The following is a 16,487-nucleotide window of genomic DNA, read 5'->3' as shown; positions in this document are numbered from 1 at the left end:
CTGGGGCCACCCTGTTCCCTTCTGCCTTTACTCAACCTGTGCTACCACAAGCAGTGCCTGGGTTGGTTGACATGTGTTTGAACAGCTGAATCACCTTAGAGTGCAAAGTTTGCAGCCCCTTCACTCTTGGAAATACTTCTTGCACAAGGACAACCCTCCACCTGTGTGGTCTCACACTCTAGGAGGATGAACAACAGGTTTTCTTCCTATTCGATATACAGATGTTTTTTTTCATCATAGGTACCCACATTAGATATTCACCAGTCTCCTAATTTACAGCAATGCTATATTGCTATAAATTGCTAAAAAAGGCAACTCCCAACCCTGGCAGCAACTGACATCTCACCCTATGCAGCTCCAGCAGCATTTGGGGATAGATGGAAATCTTCACCCAGCTGTCTTTCATGGCCTTGCACTGCACTGAGTTCACAGTGGACTCATCACAGTCTGCGCTGCACACAGCTGTGGCAAAACAACAAAGTGGCTCAACTCAATCCCAAAGTGAGGGATTAGATTAGAATATTAGTGACAAACTTGTGTTTTCCCTTTCGGTGAGAAGCTTCATGCCAAGGATCAGAGAAGAACACAAGTAGAACCACCTCTGACCTCCCAGTTAGGACAGGTAGGCACGTGCTGAAGTTCTCCCCTCCCAGCAAGACCTGGGCATGTGCCTATACATCTGTGTTCATCTACACACATTCAGGGTTCACTGAAGAGCCATGCCTGCTCTATGAGTCCACAAAGGCCGCTGTGAGACATGAACAGCTCTATTCTGATCCTCTCCCCGAGGGTTCATAGCTCCAGAACAGGAAACCTTTGACTCCTCTCTTCTCCCCAAGCCAGCTCACTGTCAACCTATTCAGCTTCAGGAAATGCTCTGTGTGGGGGCAGAGAGAGGCACCCACTCTACACACAGTGCTCAGAAACCGCACCTCTAGAAACACCTGCTGCACCTCCATTTAGGCTGAAGGACGCTGACCTCCTCTGCGCACCCTTCTGCTGTCCCAGGAGCAGGGATTCCTGGAGGTCTCCCAACACTCGAGCTCTGCATGGCCTCCATCTCCTGGGAAGCCTCCCCCACCCTGCACACACAACCCACCCAACCCCAACAACACTTACCTGATTTGCAGACAGAAACTCCTGGGTATTGTCGTTCATTCCCATGTACATGTTCTCCCCATCAAACTAGAACGGCAAAAGAAAGTTAGAGTTAGAGAAATGCCATCTGTGTGCCAGGGTTATGTGCTTTCCTGGCTCTTTCCAGAGCCAAGATTTGCAGAATGAAATCCTGGGCTGGTCCTCCTGTACTTCTGAGCGTGTATGAGCTCATGAACATCACTGATATTGCAATGGGATGTGGTAACATAGCATGGTTATGATAATTCTTTCAGCAAAGTGAAAGAATGAGTCACTCCAATTCAAATTAATAAACCAAAACTGTGTGAAGCTGTGCAAATTCACAGATTCACCCAGCAGCAAGCAGCACTGAAATGAAGTTCTGCCTAAAATTCCCACTACACCATCAGTGAACTATGAAAAGACAACTTCCATCAGTGGAAATTTCCAAGACAGGCAGGTCACCTTCAGTCCTCTTCCAGACACCCATGTATCCCTTTATCCCCAAGCAGACACAGGATGTGCACAGGGGGTTCTACCCCAAGCCCAATTACCATCCTCGCAGTCTGGTGTTCTATGCAAACTCCATGTGCAAGATGACATATTTCCTCTCCTACTCCTTATCCCCTCCTGACTCCTGGGACTGCATCTCTGTGAATGAGGATCCAGGAGCACCCTGAGTATGGTGTGTTCCCATGGCTGCTGCAAGCATGCCTGCCTTCACCTGGTTCTGAGCTGCTAGATCCAGCCATTTGATGCTAAACCACCACGGAGAGCTGCAAAACTCTTCTCGTTAATTATCTACAGCTGATCACTTGCTCTGGCTCCAAATGAAGGAAAAATGCCATCTAGAATTGACTCAGAGTGTGGCTGGAGCAGTTCTGGAGGTGAAGTTCACAAATTAATTATGGCAATAAAATGGGATATGCTGTAAAACACTCCTGAGACAAGGATGGAGGTAGAACTGTGAATGACACCGTGCACTTAACAAGGGGAAGAGCCAGCACTCTTGCCCTTACAACCGGATGATGAATTGCAGATTGTTCACCCTGTACTCGTCCCTTTGCTCTCCAGTATGAGGCTGACAACCAGTTATGCCTTAACAGAAATGGGCCACATTAAGGCCAATAAAAGAGTAATCTAAATAAAGCCAGGTGAAGGCTTTTGCGCAGGCTATTAATTACACTTCCATTTCTCCGAGTGCTGCTGAATTAGCTATTAGAGTCTGCAGAGTTAGCAAAGCCCTGCGTGGCATCAGAGTGCACAGACACCTCTAATTGCTGAACCCTCCTCTGGGACAGCACAGAAAACCAATTAAAAGCAGAAAAATTACAGTGATTCACCAGCTAACAGCAACTGCAGTGGGATGGAGGGGATCCCCACACGTGTGCGGGATTCCCTATGACCCCTCGGTGGGGAAGGAGCAGCAGGATGCAGCAAGCACCAGCATCCCTAAGGGCTTTCCAGGACCAGCAGCAATTCCAGAAGAAAGACACACTGAATGGAATTTCCCTCCCTGTGTAAAATGATTGCCAGCACAGCCGCTGCTGCTAACGCACTCCCAGCTGGAGCTGACGGCTTTCCTGGTGTGCAGACTCAATCAGCTCCGCAGCCTAAAAACCCTCTGCCAGCCCAAGTGGAGCAGGCTGTGTCTGCAATGGAGATGGCACAAGGTGGTGGAAAGGCTCAGCACTGACAGCACGGCAGCAGCATCGGCTGTGGGGAGTCCATCTCTTTGGAATGGGGAAAGCGATGGACAAGGCGTCTTCCACTGCAGGCTGCCAGGGCAGGGGGAGAGCTCTTCCTTCTCCATCCCATTCTATTTCTCAGATGGTTTTTTTTTTATGGCTTTTACAATTCCTACCTCCATTCCACACCTCCTTCTGCCCTTTGTGCCTTCATAATAACGGTAATGAATCCTTCCTTCAAAATTATGGTGGCTCTCATTGCCACCCTGAGCAGTGAGCCTGAAAATCAAGGCTTGAAATACCACTGGAACTTTGGAAGTTCCCCGGTGCTGATTTTTGTTCCATATCTCCCAGGTTATGAAGGTGCAAACAAATTTATTAGAAATTCTCCCATCAGAATATCTTTCTCAACTAGATACTTGCCACGTACCCAGCAGCCAAGTGGAGCAGATGAGCAATGTGCTCTCCCACTTCTCATTGTCGATTTGCTACAGAACACACTTCAGAAAAATCAGCCCCATCATTCCACGATGATTTACAGCAGAAATGGGCATTTTCATAGAATCATAGGATGGCCTGGGTTGAAAAGGCCCACAGTGCTCATCCAGTTCCAACCCCCTGCTGTGTGCAGGGCTGCCAACCACCAGATGAGGCTGCCCAGAGCCACATCCAGCCTGGCCTTGAATGCCTGCAGGGATGGGGCATCCACAAAAAAGGATCTCAAGAGCTCTGCATCATTTTAATATGTCCCATTGGTTCCAAACATTTCCTCCCCATTCACCACGCTCCAGGTGCAGCCATTCTGCACTCTGACCCCAGATTCATCACACCCATGCTGAATGATGCACGTGTGTGGAGTAGCAGTTATCTTTTTCAGGTCCTTGCTAAGTCACAAGGAGTCTGCTCTTGTGCTGCTGTCTTAATCACGCCCTTGCTCTTTTGCAGTGACTTCATTTTTGCTGTTCTTCTGTTAACAGAAGCAGCCCATTGAGCAAACTGGTGGCTGTGGCTAATCCTCAGCTCTCCTGCATGGACTGCCAACAAGCAGAGGGAGCTGTGAGTGCTCTGCGTTTGAAGCCCATGAGTGTGAAGCCCACACAGCCAGAGCTGGGACCCGGAGCAGTGGGGATGATGCGCTGTGATCCAATGTCACGCCATGACCCAACATCACACTGTGACCCAATGTCATGCTGCACACGGGGGCTTCTCCAGGTACCACAGCGTAGTCAGAGCTGTAGACAAGCCCAGGGGTCACGCAGGGCACATGTTAATAAGATGTGAGAAAAACAAGAGGCGCATGCAGTGAGCTGGGGCAGCCCCAGGGCAAGCATGCTGCAGGATCGGCTCTGAGCAAACACACGGAGTAAATGTTTGTTCACAGGGAGGGACCTGCTGGAAGGACACACAGCCCTGCCAAGGATGGGGAACGTGCTACGTGTTCATGGCTGGCACTGCCAACTTGTGTAGCGTCATTACGAACCTTATCACATCCCTTTGTTTCCCAAGAGCTGTGAGCTGCGATGGGAACGCCAGCTTTCAGGTTTGTAAGAAATATGTTGGAGGAGTGGCTTTGGCGACACCTGCAAGACCTCAAAAAAATTCCCAAACTTCTTGTTTAAATTTTTGTTGTTACCTTTTCCCTTCTTTTTTTGAAGCTTAACATTTGGTGGTGGCAGTACTAAGTCGGTCCATCCTATCTGCAAGTCAACTGGAGCTTTTAGAAAGTGAACTATTAATGCAAATGTAGCAGTAACCAAAAGCCACCATCACCGACCTACTTAATGCCCAGTGAAGAAGGAATGGGATGCTCCCAGCAATCCCTACTGCTCAGAGACACAAGCACTGCCCTCCACTTTGCTCCTCATGCAGGATGCAGCTGCAGGTCCTCTCTCAGCCATGGCACTCTTATCGCCAAGCTGGGTGCACTGGGACAGCACCTTTCACAGCTGGGTCTCCATGTCTTCAGCATGTCACAGAGAGCAAATAGAGAACATCACAGAATCATAGATTCATTAAGGTTGGAAGAGGCCTCTAAAATCATCTAGTCTAACCCCAACCCATCCCCCATGACCACGGCCCTCAGTGCCACATCTCCATGGGTCCTGAACACTGCCAGGGATGGTGACTCCCCAGCCTCCCTGGGCAGCTGTGTCTCTGCATCACCACCCCCTTCTGAAAATAAGTTTTTCCTAACATCCAACCTGAAACTCCCCTAGCGCATCTTAAGGCCATTACCTATCATCCTATCAACAAAACAAAACCAATCAATTAAAGTAACTTCCAGCCCTGTATCCCTATGGTGACACTCTGGGACACCTGCCCCTAAGCTCAGCCCTATGGGCAGCAGCACAGCACCCAGCAGCCCCCAGTGCTGGCTTGGATGGAGCTGTCAGCACACGGCCCTGGGATGGGAACAGCTCAAAGCAGCCCTGAGATGGGAACTTCTCACTGCAGCCCTGCCCCCAGTGTGTGGCCGCCTGCAGAGCTGTGATTTCCTACAAGAATCATTTAGTATCACACCTCTCCGGAGAATACAGGGCTGAGGTTAGCTTAATCTCTTTAACTGCAGTTTCCCCCATTAAGGTCTTTACACAACCTCTGGCCCAAAGTGATCTACTTAGCATTATTTATTTGTCCACTGCAATGCTTGGATGGCCCCTCAGTTGCTGCTGTCAGAGAGGGTCATGAGTTCAGACACAGATTTACGAACCCTGCCGGATGCTCCCGCTGTAAAGCTCCGTGTTTCCCTGCCTCCGTGCAGCCACCAGCCTCACCACTTACTGGAATGTGCTTCTGGACAAATGTCATTAGAAGGAAGCAAAGCAATGCAGAGGTGTCAGCAGCACTGCATCTGCAAAAGGGCTGCACAACCGACCACTGACGGGAGACAACTGGTTCTCATGAAGGAGAGTTTTTTCTGTGTTATACCAAATAATCACAGGGGTAGATCCACACGGATACAGGTGAAGGCTTAAGCCTTAAAACTATTAGAAAAAGTAGTTTAAAAAAAAAAACCAAAAACAAAACAATGTACAAATAGGATAAAACTATAGTGACAGTTACTTCCCAAGCACGGCAGAAGCAGGAGCCTACTGCACAGCTGGTGATTCCAAGGGGTGACCAAGGTACAACAAGAGTGGTTCAGAGATTAAAACCACATGCAAAAGGCTCTAACGATCTGCACTGCCTTCTGCAGATTTCAGTTGTCCCCGAACTGGAAAATCCTCCTCAGAAAGACCGAACTGAGCAACCATCTCAAAATGGGACAGCCAAAAGGGATCAACTAAAAGCAACACAACCAACCAATCGAGCAAAGCAACCACTCTGAATGGCCAAGTGGGACTCAGACACCTGCGCTGCAGGATCCTGAGCTCACAAATGCAGTGCGTAGCCCACCAGCCAGGCTCTGCTACAAAAGGAACTGGAGTTGCAGGCAGAAGTGCTTGGTTTTTGCTTTGTTAACTCAGGAGCTCCAGAACTGAGCTTAATTTCTGATTCAGAAAACTGCAGACTTGTAGGTCCTATTCCCGCACTCTGAAACCAAAAAGCCAAACTCTTAAAAGCCAAACCCAGCTCATCCTGGGACCAATGGGAAGGTCCTTCTGCTCACAGTCAGCAAAAGGACTTCCAGGAGGTTTTAGCAGGAGGACGGTCATGGACGAGAGATCTGTGTTATAATCCACCCAGTTCAGAACAGAAGTGATCTAGAAGGATTCAAGTTTATTAATGAGACAAAAATTATGCAGGCTGGCCACAACTGAAAGCAGACTTTGAATGGCTTTGTGTTAAGAGTCTCACAGCACTAAGTGGCATTGAGGAAATGGAAGATTAAATTTAATGTCAATAAATGCAAAGTAATGCACTGGAGAAAAGCAATTCTGACAACACAGGCACGACAATGGGCCTTAAAATAGCTCTTATTGTCCAGAGAAGAAATGGTGCATTCATCCTGAAGAGTTCACTTCCAACTTTTGCTCAGCTCTCAGCGGCTGCCAAAAAACACCATTCAAGATTTAGAAGTTATGCGGGAAAGAACAGAGAATAAAAAGATAAAGCACATATTTTCCACCTGCTAGGAACAGAGGGGTGAGCAACACAGATGGCATGGCACGCACAGATGAAAAAAAGAGATGATGCAGAGGGACAAAGAGATGCACACACAATCCCAAGACAAGAACAGGCAACGGCTCTTCCTCAGTGCTCCCAACCCAAACTCAAGCAGCCGCCATTGGAAGCAGCGCTGTTGGAATCAACACCTTGTGGGAGTCCTTCCTGCAGGGCAAGCAGCAAAGCCTCCTGCTGTGTCATGGAGGGACCCAGAACAGCACTTGCCCAAGTGAGAGGGGAAGCTCAGTGCAAGCCCTTGGGCCAAGGGGAGAATGTCTGGGTGCTTTGTGCCCTGTGAGCATCAGACAGACCTCTCCCAGGCCCCTGCCCCAGCACCTTCCCCAGCCTCCCCTTTTGTTCCTGCATACTCGAGGCAGCAGTATTCAACAGACAGCATTCATTTATCTCACGGACTAGCTGGTTTTCTGTGTGTGCCGCTCACCAAATTACTGTTATTACGTTATTTGAGGGGAATGAGGACTTAAACTCATTTACCCGGGCCTTTCAGAGCTTGCAAAGGAGTTCAAGTTCTTCACAGATGCACACAAAAAAATCCGTCCACTGAAAGCTACAGGGAGCAGCAGAATTCAGTCTTAAGGCTGACATGGAAATAGATTAATTTTTTTTCCCCCATTTCATATTCTAATTACAATTTTTCTCCCCCTACTATTTTCTGTTCTCATTACAGTCTTAAAATTGCTCTGCAAATTCTGTACCTTATTCTGCTCTTCCTACCATCTTTGTCATGGAAATGAGAAACAGAATGTATAAGCACGAAAATATTGCCGAGATCAAAATTCTGCTTAACCCTTTCTTGTGTGACTCCAACAGGAGGCAAAAGCAGCACTGCTAGCAGAGCACAAAGCAGACTGCTCCCCATCCAGCCATTCGTCTGTCCATTCATCCATCCATCCATCCATCTGTCCTCCTTCTCTCAGTCAAAGCAAAAGACCATGCTTGGAGAAATGCTCAGAGGCGCTCACATTTGCCCTTGCACTGTGCATGGGGGAGGAGGTTGGGTTTTTCCATCCTATGAGGACAGATCCTGATCAAACAACCATGTTTGGCTGTAGCTGCCTGGTGTGCTGCTGACTGGAGGGAGGCATGCAGTGCCCCAGTATCCCCATACTCCAGGTACATCACATCACATCCCCTCCTCCTCGGAGCATAGAGCTGCTGTACAGCCCAACCAAACCCTTCCCAATTTCCCTCAAAACTTGGGAATAAAGAAATCCTTTGCCACGGGAATACAGCCCTGCCTTCACCCCAAAGCACCCCATCCCACTGCTGACTGCACTCAGGGCCATTTATTTCCACGGTACAACCAATGGAGCTGCACGTCTCCAGCACCTACATCACATCCTCTCCGAAACCCAGCAACAACAAGCACACCCTGCATTGTTTATCAGCTTACGCAGGTGCTGGAGGTGTTTATCTGCAAAATAAACCCAGGGCCCTTGCTAAACTGCTCCTGCTCCCTCAGCAGCTGAATAATCCCGAGAGCTGTGAGCGCCTCTGCCATGTGCACTGCTGGGGAGGGAGGGAGGGGAGTGAACGCAGCACGTTTCCTGGCACTGGGCTGCTATGTAGACAGTCTGAAACAAATACAGTAAGTGATAATGAGACTTAACTGCACCGCCTGCCCCACTGCTAACACGTGTAATTCACAGGAAATGGGGAGAGGCAGAAAGCGTCCAAAGATCTGAAAGAAGCCGAGGAGGCTCTGTGCAAGGAGTGCTGCGAGCGTCAAAGGCATCTAGAAACACTGTTTTTTTGCAAGATAAAACCTCAGGCTGAGATAAAAATAGAGCTTCCACCTGTCTGCCTCTGCAGCAGCAGCCAGTGCTGCTCCGCTCTGTGGGTCCTCATGGAGGTGCTGATTTTGGAAGGGAAACAACAGCCTTGAAATGTCTAAGGAGGGGAGGGAGCAGCTGGGAAGAAAGCAGCCACAAGCCAGCAGGTTCGTCTATCTTATTCACAGGAGGAATGGGACCATGGGCAGTGATGCTGTGATGCACAGCCATGCCTGGGGATGGGCACAACCTGATCTGCCTGTAGGTGTCCCTATTCATTACAGGGGAGTTGGACTAGATGGCCCTTGAAGGTCCCCTCCAACTCAAACGATCCCATGATTCTGCAATTCTCTACAGGCACCCATGGGGTGAAGGTCCAACATCCACATCCTGCATGGGAATCAGAATCGTAGAATCCTAGAATCCTAGAATGGCCTGGGTTGAAAAGGAGCACAGCGCTCATCCAGTTCCAACCCCCTGCTGTGTGCAGGTCACCAACCAGCAGCCCAGGCTGCCCAGAGCCACATCCAGCCTGGCCTTGAATGCCTGCAGGGATGGGGCATCCACAGCCTCCTTGGGCAACCTGTGAACAGTGCCTCCCCACCCTCTGGGTGAAAAACGGAAGGGTCTGGAAAACACCTCTTTGTCTCTTCTCAACTGCAAAGCGAAATAAAAAATAATAAATGCACACTCAACTGCATGTTGCAGAGGGAGAGAAAGGGCAGAGGCTGCTGGGAGCTTTATCTCATAGGAGCGGGCATCATGCTCCTGGTGCTGCCTCTGACAGCTGGGCAAGTTGAGTTCCTTCACCCAAATATCTTCCAGCAAACTCCTCTAACTCACGACACTGTGAGTGCTGCTGAACAGCCCTTCATAAAATAAAATGGGAATTTTAATGAATTATTTCTAAAGCCACTTCTCTCTCAGCAATGCAATCACCGTCTGCTCTCCTGCAGCCCAGCACGAAGCTCAGCCCACACCATTCACCTGCAGGGCTCAGCTCAGCACCTAAACGCACCCGTCCTCCAGCACTGCTGACCCAGAGGGAGATGAAGAACCGATTTTCAAAGCAACCTTAGCGAGAATGGGAGCATTATGCAAAGCTGACCAAGCGGTGGGGGGAAAGCAATCACAGAGCTTCTGCTGCAGTCATTTGGAGAGGAATTTCCAGCAGGCAGATATTTGGCACTGGTGACATCTCCCTCCCGCGGCTCTGCGCACGGCGGTATGCAAATCACCCGCAGCCGTGCAATTTATGACTTGCAAAAACGGGCTGACAAAGTACAGCTCATCTCACAACTCCAGCGTCAAAGAGTGCGCCTGGAGCGGGGCCAGGGGACCTGCTGTCACCCACCGGCCATGCCGGGCTCTTCAGTGGGAGGAGCAAAGGAGAAAACGGGATTCCCACCGGCAAAGGGCGTCCCTGTGAGGTGTCCCTGTGGGATCAAGCAGATGGAGGCAGCAAGCCACACAGTCGCAGTCACAGGGTCATTAAGGTTGGAAAAGACCTCGAAGACCATCTCGTCCAACCGTCCACCTACCGCCACCATGCCCCCCAAATCATGTTCCTTAGTGCCTAACGGCTCTTGAACGTCTCCAGGGATGGTGACTGCACCACCAATGTTCTCCAAGCACGTCACTGGGGAAAACAACCCCAAAGCCTTAAAACCCTGACCTTGAGGCAGAGCAATTCCATACGGAGCTAAGCGCAAGGAGCAGCTCCAACACGACCCACCAATTCCCATTATTAACAAAAACCCAAAGCACCTCTCTCAAGCATTTCTCATTTCGGTTCTTTTTGTTGGAGACCTCTCTATTCAGCTTCTGAATCTTCCCCATGAATTGCTCTGCTGTGTAACGCTTTCATTAGAACAAGGAGGCAATCCACGTTCACTTGTTATAATGCACACCTGAGCACTGACAATCCCCTGGGTTGGAAATTAAGGAAACTAATGAGAAAGAGGCACCTCTGATTATTATTCTGCGTCTGCCTCGCTGTAAGTAATTGACTTGAGTTATCATTACTATTATTACTACTATTATTATTATTACTATTATTAACCCTAACAAAAAGTTTAAAGCATGTTAATGAGAAAAAGGAAAAGCAGCTTTGCCCGACTAATTAACGGCTTAAATAAAAAATAAACAAAGGGAGTCTTCCCAATTTGAGCAAAGTCCTGCCTTTCTCCAAGCAGTTAAAAGCAGACTGACAGCTTTATAGATAGGAGAATGGGCGGATAAGATAAACACGCACAATACAAACTTGTCCAAAGCCTTTACAGTCTTTTTCTGCAACACTTCCAGCTCATTAAATTACAGTATTACTATAGATTTGCAGCAAAATTATCTTTTATCTTGGCTTCTTTTAAAGCTATTTGGCATTTGCTAGTATTTTCTATTATAAATCTAATTGCAGATTCCAAACAGACAAGGGCTCATTAAGCCTTAATTATGCACATGTTGTTTTCAACAAACATTTTCATTTGGACTGCTGTGAGCTGTAATTGTTCAGAAGGCACCGCAGCCTCTGAGCCGCGCACTTGCTGGGGATGGCAAAAGCTGCTCTCAAGTGGGGCATGGCTGGGCTCAAGGACCAACCTGCAGCCTGGGATGGGATGAGCCAGCCCTTGGGAACGCTGCCGGTCCCACTGCTGGCAGATGAGGGGCTTCGCCACAGCTGGAACAAGGGTGGGGGCATGGTTTGGGATGGGACACTGGGCACGGTCACCCAGTTTCAGGTCAATTAATGATTAGGGCTCCAAAAGCTGGCAGGAGGTGTTGGATGCTGCCAGACCCAGGAGTTCCCGGCAGGTTTTAGATGGAAACACAAACGTGTTTGTGCATCAGTGTTGCAACTTCTAGCCCAAAATTCTGCCCGTGGGGCATCCATTGTACCATCTCTGGAGAAGAGAGATGACCAGGAAAGCAACAGTTGTGTTAAGAGATTAATAACCTCCTTGGTCACGTTTATTTCTCTCCTCAGTGTGGGAGATGACAAATTTCCTCTGTCCCACAGACTCACGTTGTGCTGTTAGAAGGAAAATGTGCCGGAGTGAGCATGAAATGTTATGGCCTTGCCTTCGAAAAAGATAAGTTTTCAAGTTTCTAGTTTGACCTAGAAAGGCTTTCTAGGTCATTTTGACTTGGCATGTATATGGCTGACCTACTAAATTCAACACAATAAAATTAGAGTTTCAGCCACTCAGTGTCAGATCATTCATAACTTCAGAGGCAGTATTTACCAACTCGCTATTCATATATTCACAAATAAGGTCTTGCTTGGCTCTTTCTGGCAGGAGAACGCTTGCCCTGTTCTACATTAACTTGTGCTGACAAAGGGAAAAGGTAACAGCTGTGCTCCCATCTTTGTCTCTCCTCACACAGCCCTCACCCCCAAATCCCATAAACAGGATTTATGCTTCTCGCTGCTCCTTTTTACTTAGAGAAAACGTCAAAAATGGGTTTGTCCTGGGGTGGGGAACCCAGAGAGTGCAGACACTGACTGCTAAAGGGAGGGCTGAGGGAGTAATTAAGGAGCTCTGCTCTCAGCGTTGTTCCTGGGCTGCGTCCTCTGCATCCTGACTGCTGGTCCAGCCCAGCACAGTGCCCCTATGTGAACTGCATGGAGACTCCTTCAGGCCACACAGTGGGCCTATTTCAGCTGCACCTCTACAAAAGAAGCAATACGCTTCCTCTTCCACGTTATTCACAACTGTTAAGAAGCTTCCTTACTTTGGACCCAAGGGGGCCAGCAGGGCTGTGCCAGCACAAAGCACTGCACCAGATGCAGGGTGCACAAGTTAAACCTCCAGCACAGTGAGGAAGGAATTCCCGGAGTTTGCATCGTAAAGATTTAGGCTCCTTGGAAAGGTGAAAACACTCAATTTATGCTGCCAGGCCATCATCTCTCGTTTCCCTCCGTTCTCCTGCAGTCCCCTAGAGCTGCGTGTACAGTACCTTCTCCACCTCTTAATTACAGGCTCCACTGTGCCAGATAATGCAGCCCCAGCAGGCTGCAGGGAGCTTGTGTGTCATCCCCACCGTGTCACACTGTTGGCTACAAAACACAAGAATTAATCGCCTCCTCTAGTTGGTAAGTGGGAGCAGACACTCGTGTGCTCGTTGGAAAGGAAAACAAGTTTGGTTCCTTTAAACAAAACACAATGAATCTCCCAAACAGCTGAAAGGTCCTAGTTTCTATCTTTTGAAAAACTGTGTTGTTGTTGCTCTTAAAACGCATATATAAATATTCACAAGTCATAGTGGGAACAATGCACAGCCTGGTCAGATGAGAAAGATGCTTGACTGTCAACACAAACAGCTCCAAGCAAACACCTGATGTGCAAATTGAATTCACCTTTGCTGCTCAGTGGGGCTGGAGTTACAGCTGGCTTGGGAATAGTCTGCAGCACAGAAAAGCACCACCATGCTCAGCAGCATCCTTCCCCTCCTCGCATCTCTGAGTCTCGGAGCAGCCTGCGACGTGCTGCCCATTGACCTCCTCCAGCCCCATTACAAACCCAAGTGCATTTCTTGACATTCCCCAGGGCTCAGAAGCAGGGGCAGCCATGGGCTGCAGGATGCTGAATTCCCTCCCCAAACATCCAAGCAGGACAAGATCTAGGAGGTCAATCCAGCTGCCCCAGCAAACAAGGGGGGCTTTGCTCTAACCAAACTGGAGTTTATATGCGATGCTGTATGTGACCCAATGCTGATGAGAGCCAAAGAGTCAAGACTAAGAACGCCACTTGTTTTTCAAGGCACCAATAATTAACACACCAACACAAGTATTTAACCAGGTCTCCTGTTGCTTAATATCTTTATTAATGACCTGGAAACTAGGCTGCATGGCAAAACAAAGTTTGCAGATAAAAAGAACGCTATGTAGGTTAATTACAAACGAGGAAGTCCTGGGAATTGCAGAGCCACCACACCAAGCAGAACAGCAGCAAGCAGGAGAAACGCAAAGCTGTCAAATGCACGCAGGAAGGAGCTGCCTGAAACACTTCCAGACTTCAGCGGGTTTTAAATTAACTGAACATTAAGTGATAAGTCCAACTATCGCATCAGCCGCCCCGTGCGAACCTCTACTGAAAGCACAGCAATAGTAAAATGACAGAGTGCAAAAATAACAGGCCAGGAAATAACAGAGAAAATACTGCAATACTGTTATCCAAACTGTCAGCACGATTGCTCCAGGTACTGAATTCAGCTCTGCTCACCCCTTCTCAGAGAAGAGGGGTGGGGAAACAGGGAGAAACTGGGAAAGAAGCTCCAGGACAGCAGAACACTGGAAGGTCTCCCAGATCCTGCCCTTCTCCATGCTGAGCACCCCCAGCTCCCTCAGCTTGACTCCATAGCAGAGCTGCCCCAGCCCTCTGAGCATCCCTTGGCCCTCCTATGCACCCACTCCAACAGCTCCATGTCCTTCTTGGGCTGGGGACCCCAGGGCTGGATGCAGCGCTGCAGGTCCAACATCACTTCCCCAGGTGTGCAGTGGGGATAACGACTCTGTCATGGTGAGGTGCCTTGCAGTGCTGAAAGGAGAAACCCTCTGCTGACAAACTGGTGTCCTAGACTTTTGCTTTTGTGTGGATGGTTTTGTAATGCAGCCACAGCTCTGCTCAGGGCTGGGTCAGAGGTGCAATTCATAATGAAACCAATGAAGGCTTTCATCACTAAGAACAGAATTTCACAGTGTGCCAGGCCAAAAAAATACATATAGATCCCAAAGCAGATAGCAATGCTTATAGGAAAACAAAAGGGGACAAATCCACCTCAGCCTTTAGATTTATACCAATGAGAAATTTCACTCCACTTTCTTCCCAAAAACCCACAGTGTTTTCCTGAGAATTTGTTTCAGGGCAGGAGTGCCATGCTGAGCCAGCAGTGTGAGCAGCAGCCCTTGGTGCTGGGGCTGTGTTTCCATAGCTGTTCCCTGAGCCTCGAGCCTTTCTGGGGAGCTAACTGGGGAAGATGCCACAGCAGGAGGGATTCAGTGGCAAGAAATGCAATGACTGCAAGGCTGTTGGAGAACTGGAAAATACAGAGCTGCTCAATGCCCGGTGCATTAAACTGGTGCCTGTGCCCCCAGTGATGCTGTAGCATGGCAGCAGCTCCCCATGCCCAGGAGCCCATGGAACCCAGGCGAGGGCTGTACATGGAGCTGGCCCCAGAAAAGGGACACTGTCACCAAGCAGCAGCCTATCCCCAGGCTTCTCCAACCTTGGGACCAGACCTGCTTAGCATCTTCCCCACCTGCCTTGTTGGGCAGCATCACCACCATTCATGGCCAAGGGCAGCTCCCAGCTGCCTATGTTCAGCTTCCCAACAGACCAGTGGGAGGGGAGGCAGGGTGAGGGATGCAGAAGGACAGGCAGCAGCAAATCCAGCTGCCCAGCAAGGAGACACAAAACCCCATTGCCAGCCCCAGCATCCCAGCAGCTGCCCAGCTCCAGGTGTGCTGATGTGGACCACAGCCCTGCTGCAGGTTATTATGGGGTTTGTAGCCATCACACAGCGACTGTGGTTGCACCAACAGTGCACAAAACTGGACTGAAGATCCAGGTGCACTGCATGATTCTTTGGTTTTGGGCCACCATCCATGACTGATGGAGTAACTCACAGCAGAAACACTATCCTGTAACAGAGACAAGCTGTGTGCCAGCCAGCACCTGCAGCACTGCTGCCATGGGATGGGACAGACCCACACACCCCACCACACTCCATGACTGCTGCTATCTCCTGGGGGGGCACAGCCAGCACTGGCAGTGCCTGGCCAGGTTCACACTGCCTGCACAGAGGAAGAGGAGCTAAGCTACATCAAAGAGAACAGGATATCACAAAAAAAAGCAAGCAAACAAACCCAAACAAACAGGTTGTAACCATTTTTGGCTAGATTTCCTTCTCACCCTCCCTCCCCTCCTCACAATGATACCTCCAGCCTCACCCCCATCACTTGCAGCAGAGCTTCATGCAAAAACAAGGAACAGGAGAAAGCGAGCTGAACTGCAGCACCACAAAGCTCATGGTGGCTGCTCGTGCCTGCTGATGCCTGCACACCATCCGGGCAAAACCTCTGCATGCACAGGGCCACAGTTTCACAGGTTCCTGACAACTCTGGGACCAAATCTCCATTAAGCAGTTACTTTAAAAAAAAAAACAAAAACAAAAAACAAAAAAAAACAAAACAAAAAAAAAAAAAACAGACTCTTCTGTTTGAAGATGAAATCTGCAACAACAACAGCAACCACAAGAATGAATAACAGCAGCAGCACATGGCCAAAGCAGCCCCCAGCCAAGGGCTGCTCAGCTCTGCAGCAGGTGAAAGCAAAGCCCGTGTTCCAAAAAAGCCTTGCCATTCAAATTCTGCTTGAAAGTGAATGAAAATGCCAACCAATCAACTCCTCGGCAGGATTCAAAGAACAATATATCCAAACCTCAGCACTGCGGCCAAGAATGTATTTGCAATGCAGGAGCACTACAGCAGCAGCAACAGAAGCCGTTTGCAGGAGTAAATGAGGTTATTTTGGCAGCAGAGCGGATGTAGCAAACAAGCCACTTTAACTGAATATGGTAAACAGAGATGGAGTGATTATGGCAAGAATGAACGTAATAGGGTTCTGAGCTGCTTTGAATTGCCTCCACGGACCACAATATCTGATAAAACCAATGGAAAAAGTTCTGGTTTCCTCTTGCATATAATTGATTATCTTGCTGAGATCTGCTGTTTTGTACACACACACACACACACACACACACACACACACACACACACACACAC

At 48.9% G+C, this 16,487-nt stretch overlaps 1 protein-coding gene across 1 annotated transcript in view; it reads right to left on the bottom strand.

Annotated features, from left to right (window-relative positions):
* The window catches only part of TOX2 (TOX high mobility group box family member 2), a 112,896-nt gene that overhangs the window by 68,887 nt on the left and 27,522 nt on the right, over positions 1–16,487 (bottom strand). The window contains exon 2 of the mRNA XM_042883728.1: positions 1,120–1,185. Within this exon, the coding sequence (XP_042739662.1) occupies positions 1,120–1,185 (66 nt within the window). The remainder of the gene's footprint in view (positions 1–1,119; positions 1,186–16,487) is intronic.

Source organism: Lagopus leucura, unplaced genomic scaffold, assembly GCF_019238085.1.
Source record: "Lagopus leucura isolate 7727_CA_CO unplaced genomic scaffold, USGS_WTPT01 Super-Scaffold_100039, whole genome shotgun sequence".
Classification (NCBI taxonomy): domain Eukaryota; kingdom Metazoa; phylum Chordata; class Aves; order Galliformes; family Phasianidae; genus Lagopus; species Lagopus leucura.
This window is presented reverse-complemented; position numbering and strand designations above follow the sequence as displayed.